The 26,220-nt window shown below is 40.0% G+C and overlaps 1 protein-coding gene across 1 annotated transcript in view; it reads left to right on the top strand.

The window, feature by feature from the left end:
* CACNG7 (calcium voltage-gated channel auxiliary subunit gamma 7) overlaps positions 1-26,220 on the top strand; it is a 144,460-nt gene that overhangs the window by 58,715 nt on the left and 59,525 nt on the right. Inside the window, exon 2 of the mRNA XM_040325669.1 lies at positions 25,127-25,365. Coding sequence (XP_040181603.1) covers positions 25,170-25,365 — 196 coding nt within the window. The 5' untranslated portion in view covers positions 25,127-25,169. The remainder of the gene's footprint in view (positions 1-25,126; positions 25,366-26,220) is intronic.

The following is a 26,220-nucleotide window of genomic DNA, read 5'->3' as shown; positions in this document are numbered from 1 at the left end:
TTTCTTTTTATACACAAATGTTTTGCCTTTCATTTACTTTATAAACGGAATGGATTGTTTTTCAAGGTGATCATTTACAATCAATTTAAACAATAAGTTCACCAAAAATAATAAATGCACATCTTTTTTTCAGGTAAAAAAATTCACATTTATAATTTTTTTTAGAAACCTGCAAAACTTTACACATAAGATCAGAAAATTGTGGGTGCAATGCAGGACTCCTGCAGACTGTGGGGCAGATCCACAAAAGGATTACGCTGGCGTATCTATTGATACGCCGGCGTAATTTTAAAATTCCTGCATCGTATCTTTGTTTTGTATATACAAAACAAGATACAACGGCATCTCGGAGAAATCCGACAGCCGTACGTCTTAGTACGCCGTCGGATCTTAAGGTGCAATATTTCGGCGGCCGCTAGGTGGCGTTACTGTCGAAATCCGCGTCGAGTATGCAAATTAGCTATTTACGGCGATCCACGAACGTACGTCCGGCCGGCGCATTTTTTTACATCGTTTTCGTTCGGCTTTTTCCGGCGTACAGTTAAAGCTGCTGTTCTGAGGCGTACTCAATGTTAAGTATGGCCGTCGTTCCCGCGTAGAAATTTGAAATTTTTACGACGTTTGCATAAGTCGTTCGCGAATAGGGATTTGCGTAGAATGACGTCACCGTCGGAAGCATTGGCTACCCCCACTAACGGCGCTTGCGCAGTTAAAAATAAACGTTGTTTACGTCGGGTCACGACGTATTTACATAAAACACGCCCCCATTACATCCATTTGAATGGAGCCCCGCACAGCCGTGTTTTTTCTTTTTTTAATTGAGACAGCGAGTTCAGGGGGAAAATCTCTGGCTTGCTGTCACTAGAGGCAGCAGGTTGGGTAGAGGCTGCAGCAGTGGGAACATGTTACATGTCCCACCCTAAAGACGGGTGGAACAATGAATATGTTCCCAAAGGTGAACTTATCCTTTAAAGGTGTTGGGGACCTTCAAACATGCACATAAAGCCATATGAAGGAAAACGTCAAGCAAGCTAGATACCTCTGGTATGGCAGATCCACGTCCACGCTTAGTTCATTGGTCTCCCTACAGTAGTGCAAAGCATAGCAATACAGAAAGAAGCTCTGTACATAACCAGTTATTACTAGTGAATAAGTCATATAGAAACAGCCAATGTGTTTTGTGGGAACACCACTCACCCTCCATAAGGGCTCAACACAGGATAAAACATGGACGGGCTCTGAGAAAACCGCGACTTCACAGGTCAAGATTCAGTGCTGGAATCTGCTCATGGAGGAACACTGGTTCTAGATCTGCTCATGGAGGAACACTGGTTCTAGATCTGCTCATGGAGGAACAATGGTTCTAGATCTGCTCATGGAGGAACACTGGTTCTAGATCTGCTCATGGAGGAACACTGGTTCTAGATCTGCTCATGGAGGAACAATGGTTCTAGATTTGCTCATGGAGGAACACTGGTTCTAGATCTGCTCATGGAGGAACAATGGTTCTAGATCTGCTCATTGAGAAGTACTGGTTCTAGATCTGCTCATGTAGGAACACTGGTTCTAGATCTGCGAAGTCGCTGTTTTCTCCATCCAAGTCCATTCAAGTTTTATCCTGTGTTGATAAAACGGTGGTGTTGCCCCCGAAATGCAATGGCTGGTTTTATATGACTTCTTTATAAAAAATGAACCTCGTGGCGCCAGCAGCACGCAAATAGGTGACCTCTCTGCAGGTGGGACTTGGCACCAAGCGGCCGCATATTTGTGTGCATTATTGCAAAAACAGCTGAACCAAGAGCATGACCCTGCCGCAATTGCTGTATCTATACTGTGTTTTTAACTTTTTTGAATTTGGAGCTGAACTCAGTCCCCTTCCGAAGTATACGCAAATTGCCATAATAAAAACTGAGGCAGTAGACTTCGTCAAAATGTTATATTTGTGTCATTCTCAAAACTTTTGGCCACGGATGTACATCTGACAACAGTTGGTTCTTTATACATTTATTTTTAGTTATTGTGTTTTGGGTGTTGTTTCAGACAGGTTTGTTTTAAATGTATACACTAAAATTGTAAAATTGTCAATTGAATTTACAGTAGATCTAATACCTTTGATGAGAACTCAGTATAGGGCCTATTCGTGGCCACTAACAAATGTAACCTAAGGACCACTAGTCAATCCACATACAGACAATGAATTAATTGGAAGAGTAAGTATCACCATCTGGTGGTCAATAAAAACACTGCAATAGCTACAGCTACAGCCTATACAGCAGAAGATACCTTTAGAAAAGCTTCTATATTCCTGGTATAAGGATTAAAGATTTGTCATAGTAAATTCAAATATACACATTTCCGTACTCGCTTGCACACTTTGCCTTTGTTGTAATAGGGTTGAGTATTCCTTAAAATACATTTTTGTTTGGTCAAAACTTTATTGAATAATCAGAAATCATATTTTCCTTCTAGAAAGAAAATTCATGCTGATTGATTGACAAACAGCATCAGTAAGGCCATTCACACTCATGCTAAGCAGCCCTGCAGTGCATGAAAATTACAAATGCACCAGCCAACTCCTGTGCGATTGTTACTTATAGTCAAGATTCCACACAATGCAGGATTGTGCCATGTGATTAAAAAAAAGTGTAACTTTCCCTCATAGGGCAACCCATTGAAACAAATGGACTTCCCTAAACGTGATACACCTAAACATAAATAAAATGCATTTATGTGCTCTGTTGCACTTACATAGGCATAAATGGAGCCCGACACTGGCCATGCATGTTTCAACTTTGCATACTTTTTTTTATGTGATAACATTTTTTTTGCTGCATGTAGCATTTTATGCCAGTAAACTCTTTAGTGATATGTAAGGAACCATCCAAACTCAATTTTCAAGTGCACTTCACACCCTGTGTGCCTATTTTACTCACCTCCAAATATAGGTCACTTTATTAGAAAAGGTCTGCACATGTTTGTGGGTAAAAACAAGGGGATGAGGATCCATGACTTCTACTCAAGTGCAGATCATAGGCTTGATGGGTTTGTTTCACCATCTCATCCAATATATTCAGAATGACTCATAACAAGGAAAAGCACATCATAGTGTACTTAACACACACTCATACACATCTACTCACAGATAGTAAAAATGAATAAATATCAATTGTGCAGTGAACAAAACACCTGCAGTCTAATCCCAAGTGCTCTTTGCAGTGCTTTTCATACAAATGTAGTGATGCTGTTTCACCACTCACCACAAACTGCATACATTTTGCTCACCTTGCAACATAAACCTCTTATAAACAGAAGGTCAACGAACACTTCACAGATACATAAAGTGGTTATCTTCCCCATTGGATCAATAATTCCGGAATCTGGCAATGGGAGTGTTAAACCACTTCTTCCTCCTCGACTTCAAGACTCAAAAAGAGAGAAGAAGACCCATAGCGCTCACTGCCATAATTTATTAAAAGTCAATCACTAGAAGCCACTCACAGATGCAAAGTATAAAACAACATGGTACGCTACCGTTATGCGTTAAGACCAATCGGGGACTTCTTCAGAGGCTTCACAGTGCAAAATGTGCATGCTCTATTGATTTATAGGGCTACATTGCTGTGATGCTTCAGTATCAGAACTATGGGCCAGATCCTCAAAAGAGATACGCAGGCGGATCTGCTGTTCCGCCTGCGTATCCCTGTTTCTATCTTTGGAACTGATCCACAGAATCAGTTTCCAAGAGATAGACAGAAGATCCGACATGTGTAAGGGACTTACACTGCTGGATCTTAGGATGCAGTACCGCATCCGCCGCTTCGGGTATGCAAATTAGCACTTACGGAGATCCACGAACCTTTTCAGCTTCGTTTTTTCTCCGTAAGTTTTAGTTTGCAATCGTAACATTAGGGCTGCTTTTACAAAGTGTAAAGTTAGTACACCATGTAAAAGCAGACCCTTCTTTCCAGCGACGCTGTCTTTTTTTTTTTTTTTTTCCCGCCGCAACTCGTTTTTTTTCCCGACGCAACTTTTTTGACCCGGCGCGATTCACGAAGCTCAGCGTAACGTAATTTCGCGCTATGCACGTCGGGAAAATGACATCACGAGCATGCGCAGTACGTCCGGCGCGGGAGCGCGCCTAATTTAAATGGGACTTGCCCCCATTTGAATAGGAACGCCTTGCGCCGGCGGAATTTAAGTTACACACCCGAAAATTTCTAGGTAAGTGCTTTGTGGATCGGGCACTTAGGTAGAAATTTTCCGGCAGTATAACTTAAATGGGAAAAGATAAGTTACGGCGGCTGGCTGTGGATCTGGCCCTATATTTTTAATGGAATCCGTTTGCATATTTTTATCTGTTTGAGGTACCATTTTGGTGTGTTGCTCTCTGTATGCTATTTATCTATGTTATGTAAACATGATAATATTTTAGATATACTGTATAATTTATGTGTTGTAAGTGTTCTTGTGGGTGACGGAAGGAAAGTCCCATTTTATTGAAAGTTCTTGGTTCTAATTGTCTTTCTTTACTGGATTATATTGCAGTTCTCTGCCTCGTTTGCTGTTTAATATGGCAATGACCATGTGCAAAGAAGTGATGCCACAACATATCAGAGATCAACTCCTAGCTGATTTGGCCATGGTGGTAAAGATTAAACACATTTCATAGCACTAACAGTAGACAGTAGACCCCTGAAAACTGTACATTAAAAAAAATCTCTCTTTTAAGTGAGTCTGAGCGTTCCATTTATATTGCTAATGCGAAATACAGATTCAGCCAGAAGGTCTTTTGCAGCTAATATATATTTATATAGATTACAGCTGAAACATGAAAGGGATAGTGATTTTTACCATTACATTATATGGAGATAAATTCCATCTAACACAATTGCTAAGTAGGTCTTGCATTTAAAATATATATTTTTTTACTTCTAAATGGGAAATAATTGTTTTTTTTAAGCTACAGAAAAGATCACTGCAGGCAACTTGATTTTTAGATTGCTTTGTTTGTTTAACTACAATTTTTGTTTTCCTTGAAAACAGAAAGAACCCAGATGTGCCCTGCAAAACACAGCTCACTAAATATAATAATAATAATAATAATAATAGTCACTTAATGTACATGTAGGAATCTTCTGCCCCCTACTGTCTGTATTTGTAAATGCCTGTAAATATATTATGTATGCACTTCCTGTCCCTGGGTTGTTGAGTAAATAAAAAAAAGGAGGAAGCGAAGAGAGAGGAAAAAAGTATCAAGCACACATCTTGTCCAGGGAAGTTGCCGCTGTTTTACTGTATTCTCACCCAAGCCAGAAGGGACTATTATGAATGAGTTCCTGTGTTAAAGCTGTTAACTGCAGTTGCTGTGTGTGTATCGCAGGGGCCTCCAAACTTTTGAAGCAAAGGGCCATTTTGCTGTCTTTCAGGCTTTAGGGGGCCGAACTGTGGCCAGGTGGAATAGAAAATGCCCTGGCATTAGTACACCATCATTGGGTTTAATGGGAGGAAAAGAGCCCCATTGGTGATTTTAATGAAAAGAATAGTGCACCATTGATGGTGTCAGTAGGGGGAATGGTGCTCCATCATTGGTGGCAGTTGGTGAAATAGTGCCCCAAGGGCCAGATAAAAGCAAGAAAATGGCCACATCTGGCCCCTTCTAAACCGTTCTGGTCTAGGATTCTATAGCTACTTTTAGTTTAGGGCTTGATAACCAGAATTGGCAAGAGCCAGGTTAGGCACGTGATGGACACTTCTGATAGAGGTCCAGTTGCAAGTTAAATTAGAAATGGCTAGGGAGAGACTACAGGGCAGAGTAGATAGGGTGACTATAACCACACTACGCTTTCTGCATGTGAGAAGCTGCATTCTAGGCTGGTTGAACAGGACAGGAAGGAGTGAAAGGGCCTCAAAAAACATCAGTTTGACATGTTTGGACTGAATTCTTCTTAACATACCTTAGTGCAACAACACAAAGAGGTTACTTTCTTCCATAGCAGACTCTTTTTGCTAATCTGGGAGCTGCATTCATCTTTTACCTCTTGAATCATGTAAATGGGCAGACACAGGGAACCATTACACTATAACTTAATCCCTTGTGGTAAATAGTCAAGGTTGAAGCTGTGTAGGGTTTCTCTATAGGGCAATAATGATCACCTACCCTTTTTTTTATTATTTTTATTGGGTTTTACATGTTATGCATTATAATAATGGGTTTCAAACTGACAAACTTCCCTCTAAACTTTATTGTACACTAGAATAACATGCAGCATTGTCAGATGTAGAATAGGATGTCCTTTATATAATTAAAGAGAACATATAGGGTTTGAAGCAAAATCACTTTGTAGAAGTTCTTGATCCCAAGAAGCCAAGCTAGGAAGTGTGATGGTAGATTTAGACCAGAGACCCCAAATTTGAAATAAAGCGTTATGTTTTTTTTCTGGGCTCCTAAATTCGTTTTTATAATAGGAGAGCTGTATTTATCACCTGCTTCTATTCCAATAAAGATAGAAAAACTGCAAAAAAATAACTGCAGCTGCTTTCTTTTAAAATAAGGACACTTATCTGTCCAGGGTACCTGCGATGTCCTTACCCGAAGCCAACTGATCCCTCGGCTATGGGTGGAGGTGCCGGCATCTTCAGTAAGGGAATCAGGAAGTGAAGCCTTGTGGCTTCACAGTCTGTTTCCTACTGCACATGTGTGAGTCGTGCTGCGTGTTCTGAATGGTGTCTGCTGTCTTCTGGGACATGTGTGTTTCCCAGATGACAGCAGGGGGGACGGAGGAGGGGCCCGACATGGCGTAGTTCGCCGTGGATTCTGCAGAACTCTTTCTCTGGAAGTGGGAGCAAATACCTGGATTAGACCGGATCAGCGGCAACTCAATTTCTTGTTAGAACTCTGCTTTAAGTATCAACTTCTTAAATTAAAAAAAAACATTATACATAGGAGAGATTCAGTATACATTTGGAGATCACAAAGATAACACATAGTCAAATCCTTGGGCTGAATATGTTCGGCAATCCCACAAAGCACAAGAAAAAAATAAGCATTCTCCCCATTGTATCTATTCCCCAACAGTAAAAAAAAAAAGTGTATACCTATTCAATAAAAGTAAAGGGATTCAGCATATGCTCTTTGGTGGGCAGTATGATGAACAGTGATTTGGCAAAAGGGGCCAGTAGGAGGAAAATATTCCTTGATGTGTCAGTGGCTGGAAAAATATAGGAGGCTTTGAAATGCAATTGGAGTAAGATGGGGCTGGAGAGTTGAAAGGTTCTGGGGCTTGTTGTCACTGTGTGGGGAAATAGGGTTCAGAGGGGAAAGCTGGGCACAACTGTGGGTATATCTCTGATGACTCTGGTGGGAGCTAGGGACCTCTCCAAGAGAGAGAGGACTTTGTGGGGGCAATGTGGGAGACTGGAGGGCTGAAGGAGCACTGCATAACAATATTTAATATTTGGGTCACTGTGGGAGACTGAGGGCTCTACAAATTAGGGACACTGTCAGAGGTTGGGGCACTGTGGAAGGCTGGTTGGTACTGTCTGAAGTATGGGGGTTTAGGGGTTACTTTGGCAGCAGATGGCTTTTGGGAGGTCTGGGGGCTCTTTGGAAGGTTGAGGGAGGCTACAGACTACTGTTGGAGGTTGGGGGGGGGCACTATTGGAGGTTGGTGGGCACTATGGTTGCTGGAGGGGCATATGGGAGGTGTTCTATCTTCCTGTCCCCCAATTACTTCAGACCTGCTATAAGTATAAGCACCAACAGAAAATAGAAACTTCTTCCTCTTTATGGCCACAGGATTGGTCACATAACTAGGCAGAGGATTTACAGGACTTTACTTCCCAGCAGTCGCATGTACTAATGGCAGGGTTGCCCATACTAATGGCAATATTAAAGTCAAGTCTGCTGCTACTCTGCGTCAGAGGGAAATTGATCCACAATGTTTCCTTGTGATGCCTAATGGGGTAGTGCATGGTGTTGGAGCATTCAGCATTGGCATTTGCCTCTCTGCGGCCCTGTCAATAGGAAGGGCACCCTGCAGCTATCCCTGCAGTCCAGCAGCAGGCCATAGCCCAGTGGCTAAGAATCACTGCACTTAAACATAAAGAATAGACCTGGAGAGTTTGTTTAGCTTAATTGGGGTTTAATACATTTAGTGAAAAGGCTTCAATTGAGCTACTCTATCACTAGGTTATATAAGCGAGAACCTATAAGTGTTTTCAAATTCTGGTTCTTGGGTTTGTGTGACTTGGCTTTTCTCTCTAGCCTTGTCATGTCTATAAGTTCATTTAATGAGGAGGTTGAAATGATATCTAGAAACCAGCTTAGTCTTTTTGGGTTATTGACATATTTGTTCCAGTTGTGGCTGAACAAGGGTTACTTTATGGAGGTTCACTTGCCTCATTAGTGCATATAATCACTTTTTCAACTTGAATGCCTGGACACAAATAGCTTCCTTTACTGTTAGACAAAGGAACAAAGAACACACCATACATGCACAACAAACATCAAGGCAGGTTCCAGAGTTTTAGTAAGCTTTGAGAACAGATGTAATTTTTGCCTAGGTTTCTCCTGTGGCCCATTTTTCTTTTCTCTTTTTTTCCCCCTTTCTTTGATTAACTGCAGATACACAGTTGTGAGGATAAAAGGTGCACTTTTTGCGTTTATGAACATGTGCCGCTTTAAACTCATAACTGTCCTACCTCCTGACATCAGCTCTAGACCTGCTGTGTCTACAGTGCTCATCCCTGTGTAAGGTCCCCCATTATTGGATATTCCTAGGAAGCTGATCCAGAGGGTTCCACGCAAGGCATCTTTTCTTCTTATGACCCCAATGTTTGAATATCCATTGGACGGGATCTTGGAGTGTATTGTTGGTATAATCGGTGACCTGCACTGCATTTTCTTCATCTCGGCCTGGTTGACTCGCTGCCACTGACATGTGGGTCCACAGTCCCTGGTACCCAGCCCTTACCCCTGGTGGAGGACACAAAATACCATATGATTTTGATATGAGCCTTGGTTCTTCCATTTGCCTTTGTCTCTGATTTTGATCCTACTTTCTCCAGTTTGGTTCTGAGAGTGGACATTTCAGCAGACCAAGCTCGACTTGGTTTTCATTGAACTTCGTTCACTTTTCAGTGATTTTTTTTTTTTTGCTTTGCACAAATGCACATGTTTTTTTTCTTCATTCATTTTTGTATGTATAGGTTTATCCTTGCACTAGGGTGACCACATGTCCCGGATTGCCCGGGACAGTCACGCATTTTGCAGGTCTGTCCCGGGCACCTTCATTCCAGGATAATACAGTGTCCCAGAATGAAACTGCAACAGCTAGCCCCCGGGCCAATCTGATGCCCCCAAAAAAAGCTGCCACACCACTGCTTTACTCACTGACAGTACTTGTCCTGGCTGAAAATGCCTGAAGGAGCACAATCCCTGCCCCCTGCTTGTGATTGAAGAAATCATAAATCCCGTCTCTTGTGTCCAATCACTGTGCTGTGATTCGTTACAGCACAAGCTGATTTTTAGGAAGGGGGGGGGGGTGTCCCTGAATAGTACAGTAGTTTGAAAATGTGGTCACCCTACCTTGCACTGTTGCACTTTTACTTTGGATCACTGTCTACATGTTATTGACATTTATGTAATACTGTTGACCTGGTAAGGAAGTATTTTTTCACATGCCTTGTTGCATTAGTTTATATGGATCTTGTTTGTCACAACAGACACTCATACATTTGTCATTTATGGTATATTCATAAGCTCTGCACTTTTATCCATTTGCGTTTTCAATTTTGTCACATTGTGGTGTCAGCTGCTATATTTTCACTGTTGTATGGTAAGCGCAGTAATTTTACCTAATTTTTCATCCTCTTTAAACTTGACTTTTGCAGAGAAATTACAAATTTTACCATTGGTGAAAGTGTGCTGATATTGAGAATCTCAATTGAGCTGCTTTTATTTAGAACTTTTTTGGGAGGAGCATTTAGGGTAGTTTAATTTATGTAATTTAGGGGGTTGAGTTATCAAAAATAAAATGGTAATTTTGTCTGACATTCTCGCAAACTTATTTCGAGAACATGCACCTAATGTATGAAATTGTGTTAAATTTTCTTTCATAATGATAATGAGCATTAGTAAAAAACCTTTTATAAAGTATAATTTCAGTACTAAGGTTATCTTCTATAAAAAAAAAATCATTTTGGTAAGATAATACTAAGACTTAGGAAGGTAATATTGTAAGAATTTCAGCTGATGTGTTTATTTTCATCCAGCAAAGGCAAGCACTTTAGGAGATGGTATCAGGGGAATGCAGGTGCTGTTTCATTAGCTTATCAGGTCTGTACTTTGTACACTTCTTGTTAAAGCGGGGGTTCACCCTTAGAGGGCACTTTTCCCCCTTCGCTTCCTGCTCGTTATTACTAGGGGAATCGGCAATTTATTTAAAAATATGTGCAGTACTTACCCGTTTACGAGACGCATCCTCTCCGTCGCTTCCGGGTATGGGCTTCGGGAATGGGCGGTCCTTCTTGATTGACAGGTTTCCGAGAGGCTTCCGACGGTCGCATCCATCGCGTCACGATTTTCCGAAAGAAGCCGAACGTCGGTGCGCAGGCGCAGTATAGAGCCGCACCGACGTTCGGCTTCTTTCGGCTACGAGTGACGCGATGGATGCGACCGTCGGAAGCCTCTCGGAAGGCTGTCACTCAAGAAGGAACGCCGGCTCCCGAAGACCCATACCCGGAAGCGACGGAAGAAGATGCAGCTCGAAAACGGGTAAGTACTGCACCTATTTTAATATAAATAGCCGATTCCCCTAGACCGAACGAGCAGGAAGCTAAGGGGAGATTTTTTTTTTTTTTTTAAATGGGTGAACTCCCGCTTTAACTTACAGTATGCATTGCTAAATATAATGCAGACTAACTGACAGACTACAGTCCCAACTAGTATTGAGTCGAACACACCTGGGTTTGGTTCAAACAGGGTTCAACGAGCATGACTAATGTTTGAGTGCCAAATTCAAACCCCATTGAAATTAATAGTTCAATGTTAAAAAACTGTCCTGCCCCTTTTTTAGGCTAATAGGCATAGAATTTTAAAACAAATGGGAACATTAAAAATGCAAAAATACAATAAATATTGTGCCTGGTGTGTGTCCTGGCCCTGACTATGAAGTGGAGCATCTCTTCAATGTACACAAGTTACTAAAGCAAAACTGACATTGACAAAGAACAAGATGCATTTATATTGCTGGTAGCTCCTGACCATTTTGTTTTGTTTGTGAATTTCCTTCCATCTACACCACACCCTTATCTTGATTGGGGTCTGGTATAGATGTTAATAGGGAACTCCACATGCAAAAAAAAATGCATGGAGTGCCCTCTCAAATTCATACCAGGCTTTCCGGATCTGGTATGGATTTTAACACCAATGCTGTACCTTGACCTAGGCCAACAAGGCCCAGGCCCAGGCCCAGGGCAGCATTTTGCAGTGGGACAGCATGAAAAGAGTCCCCGCTGGTTTGCGCTACACTTTTAGTGTATTGCCAGGCTTATCTGGTGGACAGGGCCGCAAGACAAATCAGTCTGGTGCCCCCATAAAGCGGCCGCACTGCTGCCGGTATGATAGGAATGGTGCAGACACAAGGGACACCGATATGGTCACCTATACCTGGCAGATGGGTAATAGGACTCTCCTGCAATCCTTTGCTTGTTTCAGTTGTACATATTAAGGAATCTTAATTTTATTTATGTTGATTGCTGATGAGAAAAATGAACAGATGAATTTATTTGTCAGGTCTGGGGCAGCAGTCCATCTTATCTGAGGTGAGAGTCCATCTTATCTGTGGTGGTGGATTTCCTTAGTGGTGTTTCCTCTTCACTCTCACTCCTGTTGGATTTTAGTGTGTGATTCACACTTATATAAGGACTGTTTGGACACATGGACATTTAATTTCACTGGCTAATATATTCATTATATTTTTTATTCATTATTGTTAATTATATTTTATTTTTGCGCTGCACTTATTCACTACTATATGCTTTGGGAATTTTTTTGAATTTATCCTCAGTGCTGGCTTGCATACCTGTATTTTAATTTTCTGTTTTTTATCCCAGCGCTGAATTTTTCACTTTATTTTACTGGGGCAGCACAAAACCTAAATACACCACTGGCCCCCACGCAAAAACAAAAATAAAATGGCATGAGGTCCTTCAGGTCTGGTATGGATTTTTTAGAGGAAACTGTATGCAAAAGCTTATAAAAAAAAATCAATCCCCTAAAATAAAAAATCTACACCAGACCCTTACCTGAGCATGCAGAATGACAGGCTAGTAAATGGGGAGACAAGCATTTACCTGAACATAACCAGGCCATGGGGGGGGGGGGGGGTACCTTGCTATTGCAAAGCACTTTGTCTCCATGCTGATGTCATTGGCCCAATATGATCATGTCTTGCAAGCTGCAAGAGAGATAGAAGGGAATACCCAAGGAAGCCCAGATACTGTGGCCCATCTCTCATTCTGCAAGACCCATTTGGGCTGCCGGGGAAGGCTCTAGACTACCAAGAAAGAGAGAGGTATGCGGACTGCCCAGGGGAGGTGACCAAATAATCTGTGCAGAAATCATAGTAACTGAAAATGTAATCCTTCAAAAATAGTATGTTGCAAATTACACAACATACACTATAGTGACTCTTTATAACTGTTTTTTTCATAAGTAAATAACGCAAATGGCAAATGTCCTTTTAAGTCTTGCCGCTAAACAGTCTTGCTGTATTATACGAATATATCTGCTCTGAATTTTCAAAATTTTAAAAGTGGCAATCATATTCTACAAGTAACGTTGATCACCCTATCATAATTTCCTCTTACTTTTTTAAAAGTAAATTTTTACGCATACTTTCCTTAGATATCTATCTATCTATCTATCTATCTATCTATCTATCTATCTATCTATCTATCTATCTATCTATCTATCTATCTATCTATCTATCTATCTATCTATCTATCTATCTTTTATCGCCCACCGTGATATTTAAAAAAAATATATTTTAATAACTAATTTTACATTTACTACAGAAAGTAAGCCATGCATTTTAACAAGTTTACTATTTACTACTACTAAGTCGTTATATGCTTTTAAACCAAACCAGTGTGCTGGATGAATACCCAAGACAGCACAATTATAATACAAGCCCTTAAAAACCTAAAGACACACTTTTAAACAGAGGATCCTAAAATTCTGGACTTCTATTAAGCAAACATTGATCAGACTCTAATGCCGCATACAGACGGTCATTTTTTGCGATGGAAAAAAAATGAAGTTTGAAGTGATGAAAAAAAACGACATTTTTTAAACGTCATTTTCAAAAACGATGTACTGTAGCATACACACCATCGTTTTGAAAAATGATGAACAAACTGACGGCACTCTAAAGGAGAAGTTCTATTCGCCTTGAGGCTGCTTTTAGCTGGTTACTTGTTAGTAAAAGACGTTTCGTGCTTTTTTGTCTGTTACAGCGTGATGAATGTGCTTACTCCATTATGAATGGTAGTTTTACCTCCCGTCTCAAAACTTGCTTCTGGGCATGTGCGGGTTTAAAACGTCATTTTTGCCCACACACGATCATTTTTTATGACACAAAAAATGACATTTTAAAAAATGACATAAAAAATTCGAGCATGTTCGAATTTTTTTTTTGTCATTTTTCAGAAGACATAAAATGACATTTTGCCCACACACGATCATTTTAAATGACATTTTTAAAAATGTCATTTTATTTCATCACAAAAAATGACCATCTGTACGCGGCATAATGGTATTAAAGTGGTTTGTACCTTCCTGCTCTCCTTAGCCTGATGCCGCCTACACACGACCGTTTTTAATGGTCTAGATGCGACTGATGCCGCGTACACACAATCGTGAAAAAAATGCTCTAGCAAGGCTCCATAGCAACCCTCCATAGCAACCAGTCCATAGCAACCATCCATAGCAACCAGTCAGTTAATTGAGCATTTTTTACCTTAATGCAGAGAATTAATTAAAGGAGTTGTAAACCCTCCTGTTTTTTTACCTTAATGCATCCTATGCAAAACATCTGACAGTTACTGGCCCCTCAGCCCCCCCCCCCCCATTTTACTTACCTGAGCCCTGAAATGTCCCACGACAAGGATGTGCTGCATCTTTGCCCGGGATTCTCGGCTCTTAATTGGATAGATTGATAGCAGAGCAGCCATTGCTCCCACTGCTGTCAATCAAATCCAATGACGCGGGCATCGGGGGTGGGGGCCGAGTCCTGCATTCAGCAGCTATGGACGCCAAATGCTGGACTCACAAGCGCGCCTGCAAGGTAACCCCCCAGGAGAGCGCTTCTAGGGCAGAGATATGCAATTAGCGTACCTCCAGCTGTTGCAGGACTACAAGTCCCATGAGGCATAGCAAGACTTTGATAGCCACAAGCATGACACCCAGAGGCAGATGGGACCTGTCGTTTTGCAACAGCTGGAGGTCTGCTAATTGCATATCCCTGTCCTAGGGGGTTATCTGATGTGGGGAGGAGCTGCGAGAGCCGCCGGGGGACCCCAGAAAATGGCGTTCGGGGCCACTCTGTAAAACGAGCTGCACAGTGGAGGTAAGTATGACATGTTTGTTATTTTAAAAAAAAAACTGACTTTAGAACTATGTAAAGTCAGCTAGTCAGTGGTGAGGCCAAGTGACAAGTTCTTTAGGTGGTAGTAAAGGCAGATTACAGTCATGGGAAAAAAATATACATATTGTTCCAATCCAAGTATGACGATTGGGGAACAAATAATGTCATTTTCTAATCACAGGTACAGTTGTTCTTTAAGCATTGCTTTTTGTAACTGTTCCCTCCCATAACACTAACACCTCTTTTATTACTATGCAAATTCTCGGAGAAAAGCAGCATTATGTGGACTGCATAACACGTGGAAAAGAAAAGTGTTAGATCAAAGTCTATAGAAAAAGTGTCTTTAGCAGAGTGTGGTTATGCAATATTGCTCCTTTAATTGGGAACTAGGAATTAGGACATGCACTTCTCTGGTAATGCAAAGCTACCAAATCTATCAAATTGTATTATATACAATATTGTGTTACCCAAATTAAGTAGTAAATAATATTTTATTGTTCACCTGTTGTGAGGTCCCCCTGTGTGCAGCCCCCTTACTAGTTATGCATTCATTGAGCTACAATATCCTCAGTTTTCTTTGATTGGTACACACCCACGCATAAGAGACCTACATCTGGCCTTTGTGAGGTAAACCTCTCATGTTTTACTATAAAGTCAAAGCAGAATTAAACCCAGAACAAAAAATATTATATATTGCAGCTTACCAGTCCTTTAACAGAGAAAAAACAACATTATCTCCCTTCTGTAAACTACTAATCTCATCAACTTCCATGTAATGAACATGAAAAAAGGCAGAAACCTTTGTGTCTGAGTGGTAAACATGGTATCCCTGGTTGCCACAATAGAGTGAGTAAAGCCATGCAAGGTGTTATTCATAGAATTATCAGTTGAAAATAAAGAAAAAGAAAAAACGATAGAAGAAAACTGATACAGCCACCATTTTCAAGGACTAGTAAGGTGCAAAATTATAAATGCAACACTTTTGTGTTTGCCCCTATTTATCATGAGCTGAACTCAAAGATCTACGACTTTTTCTATGTACACAAAAGACATATTTCTCTCAAATATTGTTCACAAATCTGTCTAAGCCCAGATTTACACTGGGCTGTGGGAATGAAGCCGTGCAAGTTCAGCTGAACTCGCATGATTTCACACCCGCTTGTCAGTCCCGATTTCGGACGCGATTTCAGAGACATCTGTGCAGATGCACAGATGTCAATTTAAATCACAGCCCGAAATCGCATAAAGTAGTACAGAAACTACTTTTTGAAATCGGTGCAGCACCGCAGATGCAGCGTCGCACCGATTAGGATGGTGCCATTGCCGGCAATTGTCAAATCGCATGTCAAATTGTACCAATGTGAACCAGGGCTAAATCTGTTTTAGTGAGCACTTCTCCTTTGCTGAGATAATCCATCCACCTCACAGGTGCAGCATATCAAGATGCTGATTAGATATCATGATTATTGTACAGGTGTGCCTTAAGCTGGCCACAATAAAAGGCTACTCTAAAATGTGCAGTTTTACTGTATTGGGGGAGTCGGGGGGGTCCCAAAACCAGTCAGTATCTGGTGTGGCCACCATTTGCCTCACGCAGTGCAGCACATCTCCTTTGCATAGTTTATCAGGTTGTTGATTGTGGCCTGTGGAATGTTGGTCCATCTCTCTTCAATAGCTGTGCGAAGTTGCTGGATATTTACAGGAACTGGAACATGTTGTCGTATACACTGATCCAGAGCATCCCAAACATGCTAATGGGTGATATGTCTGGTGAGTATGCTGGCCATGCAAAAACTGGGATGTTTTCAGTTTCCAGGAATTGTGTACAGACCCTTGCAACATGAGGCCATGCATTATCATGCTGAAACATTAGGTGATGGTCATGGATGAATGGCACAACAATGGGCCTCAGGATCTCATCACAGTATCTCTGTGCATTCAAAATGCCATCAATAAAAATACACATGTGTTCAATGTCCATAGCATAAGCCTGCCCATACCATAACCCCACCGCCACTATGGGCCACTCGATCCACAACATTGATGTCAGCAAACTGCTCACCCACATTACGCCATACACGCTATCTGCCCTGTAGAGTGAAAACCGGGATTAATCCGGGAACTGAAAACCTCTTCAAAGTGCCAGACACCATTGAATGTGAACATTTTCCCACTAAAGTCGGTTACGACGATGGACTCCAGTCGGGTTGAGGACGACGAGCATGCAGATGAGCTTCCCTGAGACGGTTTCTGACAGTTTTTGCAGAAATTCTTTGGTTTTGCAAACCGATTGTTGCAGCAGCTGTCCGGGTGGCTGGTTTCAGACGATCTTGGAGGTGAAGATGCTGGATGTGGAGGTCCCGGGCTGGGGTGGTTACACATGGTCTGTGGTTGTGAGGCCGGTTGAATGTACTGCCAAATTCTCTGAAACACCTTTGATGGAGACTGCTAATGGTAGAGAAATGAACATTCAATTCAAGGGCAACAGCTCTGCAGTCAGCATGCCAATTGCACGCTCCCTCAAAACTGTGGCATTGTGTGTGATAAAACTGCACATTTTAGAGTGGCCTTTTGTTGTGGCCAGCCTAAGGCACATCTGTGCAATAATAATGCTGTCTAATCAGCATCTTGATCTGCCACACCTGTGAGGTGGATGTATTATCTCGGCAAAGGATAAGTGCTAACTAACACAGAATTAGACAGATTTGTGAACAATATTTGAGAGAAATAGGCCTTTTGTGTACATAGAAAAAGTTGTAGATTCAGCTCATGATAAATAAGGGCAAACACAAAAGTGTTGCGTTTATAATTTTTCTCAGCATATAAAATATTTGTGTTTGGGTCCAGATAGACTAAGGCTGGGTTCTCACTAGTGCGATGCGAGCCATGTGGTCTGATTCTGGTGTGGACTGTTGTGCTTTTTTAAGGTCATATTTACCCGCACAGTAATTTACTTTGAATTATTATTATTATTATTATTATTATTTTTAAATACAAGACAATCTATATGACATCAGTCTATAATATGAAACTTATTCACAGAGACGTATGATCATACAAAATAGCTAATTTATTGGTAGACAAATTATGAATATTTACATGAAATTAAAATACCAGTTCCGTTACATTAACGACATGAAAATCAATAAAATACCCCCAAAATGGGCATGCAATACAATCGATTTGTGTCATGGTAAGTTCTCAAGATAACTTTATGTAAATGACAATGAAACAAAAGCGTCTATTTCACATGCCCAATCGTTAGTATACTGCAGGTAAGTAAGTGATTAACAATGTGAAATATATTGGACATTTGTTGTGTCAATAAATCTGGAATCTTTAAGGAAAAATTACCAGTTATTGATAATGAGAACAAACCATAACTACAGGATATTCAGTACTTCAATATTTCAACATTTCTAGGGAACAGCAATAGATTTGAGATAAAATCAAAAATGACATAGTTACCAATTCCCAAGGTGGCTATTTCCTATTGGCAAGTGACCAGAGCTCAAATGGTTGCAGTCTTCATGCATAGTGCAAGCGTGCCCCCTCCCCATCGGAGTCAGTCCTCCCTTCATCATACTTCAGTCATTGCTTCATTCCTGCTCTCATGGGGCGCTCCTATTGATGGGGGTCTTCCTTGGGGTCCTCTTTCATTCTCCCATTTTAAGATCAGCTCCCTTCTTCTTTTTAAGATCCTGTTCGCTCTCTCACTCTCTAACTATCGATCAAAACAATAGGACCATAAAGATCATACTCAGTTCTGCCCCTCTGACAACTGTCCTTAACTCATAGGCCTGTGGCACATATGGGTGTTCCTGTCCAGACGTGTCTGGTTTCTATTGGCTGACAGCTTAATAATAATTAACTTGTTCTCTGGGCTTGGAGAACCTCGAGTAATATTACTTCTAGCCACTAGGTGTCTCACCTTTTTTGTGAGATCCTCCATACGTTGGATATTTATATTTTTGGGTAAACTATCGACAGATATCTATATATATATATATATATATATATATATATATATATATATATATATATATATATATATATATATATATATATATATATATATATATATATATACATCTATGTATATCCATACACATCTACATATGACTCTGTTTTCGTTATGTTTCATAAAATACAATTAGTATACTGTTGATTTCGATATAATATGTTCCTATATTTCTTTATAAACGTTTTTTCCCAAAACAGACTTTTCAATCAATGCATAGGTTACATCTCTCAATCAAATGCAAAATAATTATTAATGTGGATACATGAATTATTTTGATATGTGTTTGATGGATATGTGTTACAGGTTAATTCACATTTTTATAATCACAATGTGATATCTTTCATAATGTTGATTAGCTTATTTAAAGCACTTCTATTTATAAAACAAATTTCTCATATAATTCTTTCTTCAAACAAAGTTCTACATTAACGGAATATCTCCCTTGGTCCTAAAATGTCATTGATAATCTACACATTACCTCTCATTTATTTCATATCAACATATATTCTTTGACTACCCTGTGTATTAATACTTATAGAAAAAAAGAAAAACATGTACACCCGAGTTTTTTTTCTCATGTACACCCGAGTTGACTTCACTCCTGGAGAGCAGCCCTTGGTCACCTATTAGAATTCACCCTGAGAATACAGCTCTTATATATGGACTGATTGTATTCCTTTATTTGAACTTTTATTCATGAACTTTTAATTATCGATTTTATAATTGCTGCTGTCATTGTATCTTATATTATTAACCCTTGCTAATTGACTGTTGTCATTTGGTTTTTTCTGAGCGCTGTTGCCTTGTGTTTTTTATTAATACTTATACATTGGTTTGTGAATTTTGGACATTAAACTGCCTCCTAATTAAGACAGGATACTAAGACCAGCTGTGTAAACAATTCATTTTCAGGGACCTTTGCTGGCCCATAAGCCATTGTTTTTAGGACAGCTAAAGTCAACGTTCTTGTCCATGAAAAGCTACTCCACAATGGAGATATCTTCTCCCTTGAAATTAGTTTAAACATCTTGTTTGGTGAGAAAGCTATTTCATTGTTCAGACTTTCACCCAAGCTTGTAAAAATCATAGATAGCTAATGTATTGGGAACTGGGCAAATATGGCTTAGTTCCTGAAGAGTTCTCATTTCAGTGATTCATCTCAAATTTCAGGCCTAATGGATCTTTCATATTTTTGTCGGAAAATATTAAAATATATTATTATTATCTTCGCCAAAACCCATGACAGGACCAAGAAAGGGGTCCTGTGTGTTTGGTCTGAATGCAGTGCGATATCAGCCATACTATATGTATGGCTAAAATCGCATTGCACAGACATTGCATGTGATTAGCACCGCAATGCGGTGCAAATCACATGCGATATCGCACAGCGCACTAGTGAGAACCAGACCTTAAAGTAAAAATTAACACAACAATTTAACTTTTTCCCAAAACAGATGCATTCAAAGCCTGTTTCTGGTAATAGCCATCACAGTTGTGCTTATTCCTCAACACCAAACCATATATCTGACGGAAATCCAATACAGCTCACCACCCAAATAACTAGACATGTGCACAACAAAAAAATGTGTTTTGTTTTGTTTCGTCTAGTTTCCGTAGATTCGTAAAGATTTCGTAATTTAGTAAGATGCGAGTTTTCATATTCAGTTCGTATTTTCGTAACAGTTTTTTTTTCATTTATACTGAATGATTCGTAATTCTGTCTAATTTATTTTCTTTGATTCAAAATTCGTAATTTTGTTAGATAATAATTTTTGTTTATTTGGTACACTGCTCGGAATTTAGTAATTGTTACTTTTGTGAGATTGCCTTTTCCGTTGATTTGTTTTTGTTAATTCGTGTCTACTACCGTGCTTCAAATTGATTCATACTTTCGTAAATACATTGCGGTCATTCGCAATCTCGTATTTTAGTTTCGTTTTCAACATACGCCTATAGCCTCCTACCGTGCTTCGAATGCATTTGTACTTTCGTAAAATACATTGTGGTCATTCGTAATGGCTATAGCCTCCTACCGTGCTTCGAATGCATTCGTACTTTCGTAAATACATTGTGGTCATTCGCAATGTATTTTAGTTTTGTTTTCAACACGCGGCTATAGCCTCCGCCCATGTACGCCATTATCTTGCTTAATTTCTAATAAGTCCTGTACTTACTCCCAGTCCACTCCCTCAGTCAAGAGACCTGACTCAGTCTCCTCCTCAACTGAATCTAAAAAGATTCAGGAATGCATTGTGACACACAAGAGATAAGCTGATTGGCTAAGATATTAAGTAAGATACATCTCTCACTACACTGCCCATTCGAAAGAAAGATTCGAGAACACGAAATTATGAACAAAGAAACTAATTTATGAACATACAAATGAAAATACGAACATACGCCATTTGTTCGAAATGTTCGAAATTATGAACATACATATTAAGATACACTTTCTTACACTGTCCATTCAAAAGAACGATTCGAGAACAAAAAGAAACAAATTACGAACATACAAAGAAACGAAATTACAAACACACAAATGAAATATGAACAAACAAAATTACGAACAGACAAATGATTGAAAATACGGAATGCAAATCATTCGTTATAGATGTCATTTTCGTTCTTTTACTGTTTCGGTGTTTCGTATTTTCGTAAGTTTGTCCATTTGTAAGTTCGTATTTTCGCATGTTCGTTATTTTGCTTATTCGTAATTTCGTAATTTTCGTATTTTGGTTCTTTCAGCTATTCGAATGTTCAAATTGATCCGAATGTACAAATACTAACAAATTAGTACGAAAATCCATTTGTTACGAACCGAATCGCACATGTCTACAAACAACATCATTCCTACAGTACAGCATGGAGGTGGTAATATCCTGTTATGGGGGTGTTTCTTTGCAGCAGGGACTGGACCACTTGTCAGGATAGAAGAAAAATAGATGGGACAAAACACCATGACATTTTCAAGGAAAATCTGCTGCCCTCTGCCAGAAAGTTGTCAATGGGAAGAAGGTTTACCTTCCAGTTCCAACATGACCCAAATCACACATGAAAAAATGACCACACAGTGGTTGAAGTAGAAAAAGGTGAATGTGCTTGCATGGCCTAGTCTGAGCCTAGGCTTAACCACTTACATACTGCTCGCCGCAGGAATACGTTGCTACTTTAAAGAGGAATAACATTGTTATGGTAGCAGCTAGCTACCATAACCACGGTATTCTCTTCAAGAGCAGGTGGTCCGCTTTCAGATAAAAGTGGTCTCTGCAGCGGGAGAGGGACCCCACCGCTCTCCAGTGCCCCCGACGCTTACCGGAGCCGTCTGCAGCGGTGGAGGCGATTGGATGTTGTCCCTGCCTGGGTATGGAGACGAGTGAGGGGAAGATGGCCCCCACCCGTCTCCATATCATTGCAGGCCAGAAGCAGAGTTGCCAATCTCCTGCAGCATTTTTTACTGGCAACCTGAGAAATTACAGAATTTCTATTGAAAACTTACACAGTGAATATTTGAGCAGTATAAACATGATATGGAAACACTGACAATACCTATAACAAAGTAATTTGCTTGATTTACACTTAGAAAGTCAACACAGCATGAAATGATCAGCCCCTGATATTTACTGGCAGTTGTAAAAAAAATCCTGGTTTTACAAACTGTCAGTAAATTTACTGGCTGTTGTCAAGCCTGGGCGGAAGCGACGTCAAAACGTCACGTCTGCCCAATGCTCTTAAAAGGACATTTTTTTTAAATGACATAAAAAAAAAATGTTTATTGCATTTTAGTCTAGATATGAGATCTGAGGTCTTTTTCACCTCAGATCTCATATTTAAGAGGACCTGTCATGCTTTTTTCTATTGCAAGGGATATTTAAATTACTTGTAATAGGAATAAAAGTGACCCAATTTAAAAAATTTTTTAAAAACAGTGTCAAAATAAAAAAAAGAAAGTAAAATTAGATAAGATTTTTTTTAATGAGCTTGCGCACTGAAGCAACGCACATGTGAGCAGCGCCCGCATAAGAAAACGGTGTTCAAACCGCACATCTGAAGTATCGCCAGGATCGTTAGAGCGAGAGCAAGACATCCTCTGTAAGGGCCCTTTCACATGGGCGGATCAGTAATGATCCGCTCCGTGTGTCCGCAAAAGCTCAGCGGGGATCCTCCGTAAAATCCCAGTTGGGATCCCCCATAGGGGAGAGTGGAGGAAAGACAGGGCGGTCCCCGCACACTGTGCAGGGACCGCCCTGTCTTTCCTCCACTCTCCCCTATGGGGGATCGGATGAACACGGACCGTATGTCCGTGTTCATCCGATCCAGCAGACGTAAGAAAAATAGGATTTTCTTCCGTCCGCAAATGCGGATCTTTGCGGAGGCGGACAATTACGGGTGTCAGCGGATGGTCATCCGCTGACACCCGTAATCACATAGGGACCCATGTATGTCCTGTTTTCATCCGCAACGGACGGATGAAAATGGGGACATACGGTCCGTACGCGTGAAAGGGCCCTTACTCAAAACATGCAACCTGTAGAATTTTTAAGGGTAAAAGTTTGTCGCCATTCCACGAGCGGGCGCAACTTTGAAGCGTGACATGTTGGGTATCGATTTACTCAGTGTAACATTATCTTTCACAATATAAAAAAAATTGGGCTAATTTTACTTTTGTCTTATTTTTTAATTCAAAAAAGTTATTTTGTTCCAAAAAAAGTATGCTTGTAAGATCACTGCACAAATATGGTGTGACAAAAAGTATTGCAACAACCGCCATTTTATTCTCTAGGGTGTTAGAAAAAATATAATATTTGGGGGGTCTAAGTAATTTTCTAGCAAAAAAAAGTGTTTTTAACTTGTAACCACCAAACCTCAGAAAGAGGCTTGGTCCTTAAGTGGTTAAACTACATTGAAAATCTGTGAAATGACTTGAAGATTGCAGTCCACAAACGGTCACCATCAAATGTAATTAAACTTGAGCAGTTCTGCAAAGAAGAGTGAGCAAATATTATATATATTATTATCTAAGTTTAGATGTGCAAAGTTACTAGAGACATATCCCAACAGACTAAAGGCTGTAATTAAAGGCTGACATAAGGGGGGTGATCCTTTTTCCAACTCAGTGATTCTGTTTTGAATTTGTTTATTTTGGATGTTAGAAGTTTCACTAGTAAATACAAATGGATAAAACAAAAACTATGTATTTCTTCATTTCAGGCTGCAAAGCAACAGAATGTGATTATTTTAAAGGGGGTGATTCTTTTCTATACCTACTGTATATAGAACAGTCAATTTATGCAGCTCTTTACATAAATAGTGTACATTGATATGTCCCTAAAAAAAAATGACCTATGCACTATGTTTTTTTTTTTTATAACATTTTCACACGTAATAACAGCTACTGTCTAGTGTTGCCATGCAGTATGGTGTGAACGAGCGCTTGATAGGTGATCACATGTGTTCTAAGAATCTAAAGCCCCATACACACTATCAGTTTTCCTGCAGGTTTTCTCTTCAGGTTTACCAAAACCATCTAATATGAGGTCAAACCTCAAGAGTTTCAAGAGTTTCAATTTGTATGCAATCAGGCAGGCCCTTGCACTACATGGTTTTGGTAAACCTGAAGAGAAAACCTGCAGGAAAACTGATAGTGTGTATGGGGCTTTAAGAGTTGTCAAAGCACCAACACAGGATGGAACTGTGAGTGCTTGTGGTAGCGCAGTGCCACATCAATTGGTCAAATGTTGAAAGTGAAAAATTTGACTTTCTAGGCACCAATTATATGAAAATAAACATTCAATTTTTATTAACTATTAATACATAGGAATTTTTTTAAAAGAAGAAAAACATAAAAAATGTTTAATACAGTGGCGACTAAATCTCTCCAATATTGGTCATGAATGTCAAAACATGCCATGATAAACATGCATGACTAGACTATAATGTAACAATATCTTAAGCTTGACATGTTTCGCCAAGATGGCTTCTTCAGGACTCGGAGCTTGTGTTTTTTTTTGGACCGTTAAATATTTAGGGACTAGAGATATTTTAACTGCGATATATAGCTGGAACCTCCATATATGACTTCAAGTGTGCTTAGCGGTATATATTTGCCATCTAGTAGGTAACCCTGACTAGTATAAGTAATAACAGTGTTAATTAAACTGGGCATACACTATGTCAGGGGAGAAGCTCATCATATGGAACTTTTTTACAAGCAGAGCATTGAAACTTCAAGCACAAAGAACGCCAGAAAAGGGGGTTAATTCCAGGCTTTCTAACCAGGTTAGAAACATAGGATAAAAGTCGTCCCGATAGGGGGATCCACGGATGGAGGTGCCATTTGTGTTCTAAGTTTTGGTGGAATTTCCTTTGTTTGAATATGTTGCAATTAATAGATAAGTATTTACACCCTAAAGCAATATGTACATCTTTCACTATTCTGATCTTTATTACTCTGCAGGTACAGCACAGCACCATTGACTGTCTTCTCCCTGCCTCCTAGAATGAGTAATTGCAGCAGTCGTGCACTGACCCTACTCAGTAGTGTCTTTGGAGCGTGTGGTCTCCTTCTCGTCGGCATAGCCGTTAGCACTGATTACTGGATGTACGTGGAAGAAGGAATCGTTCTACCTCAGAATCAAACTACTGAAGTCAAGATGGCATTACATGCAGGCCTCTGGAGGGTGTGCTTTGTAGCTGGTAAGTCCATCAATATTACAGGGATTCACAATAAAATGCTGCATACATCTGTATTTTTTTAAGTTTTTGTTGATGGAGTGTTTGGCAGGTATGAATCTATGTGGAGCTGAGCAACAATGAGTATCATGCTAACTCTTGTAAGAAGATGCAAAAATTCCTTCTTTAGTGCTAGGGATCCTCCTGGGGGGAGCTGTGGTTGGGAACACAGGTTGGGCTACAGGGCCGGGTGTTGGTGGTCTTGTTTTGTTTTCCACCCTTTTGTGTTCAGTTATTCTTTCTTCAGGTAACGTGGACCTTTTGTTCACTTTACAAGTCTGCACACATACATTTCTGACATTGCACAATATACAGCAAAAATATATTTAAAAAATTGCTGTAGCCTTTAATAAAAAGCGGTACTTGATCACCAGGCAAGTGACTTTTCTGTAGGCAAGAGGAAGCATTTATTCAGCCTCCTATCCCCAGTGATCAAAATGCAGCTCAGGAACCAGGATAGCTATGTTTGTGTCATCTCCTAGCTAACAGCTCAATCAAGGAAATAGATGCTGACCTGAATGATGTCTAAACAAAGATGGCTTTGTCCTTATGTAGCGCTACCCCCGCAGGAGCCTCTGGTTGTTGTTGGGATCGGCATATTAAGTTACCTCTTCCAGTTGTCTAGGGGTGAAGTTGATGAGTAGAGCGAATGTCCAGTCAATGAATATGGTTTTCTCAATGCTTTATTTCCAGGCCCAACATGGCCAACATCAACATGAAGTATAGAGGAAAGGTTGATAAAGTGATAGAGAACTTTGCATTATCAGGCCTGGATATGAACCGAGCAATCCTGCTCTTAGTAGTAGTAATTTCAGTTCG

Source organism: Rana temporaria, chromosome 10 (genome assembly GCF_905171775.1).
Source record: "Rana temporaria chromosome 10, aRanTem1.1, whole genome shotgun sequence".
Taxonomy (NCBI): domain Eukaryota; kingdom Metazoa; phylum Chordata; class Amphibia; order Anura; family Ranidae; genus Rana; species Rana temporaria.
The sequence above is the reverse complement of the archived record's forward strand: the minus strand, read 5'-3'. Positions and strand labels throughout refer to the sequence as shown.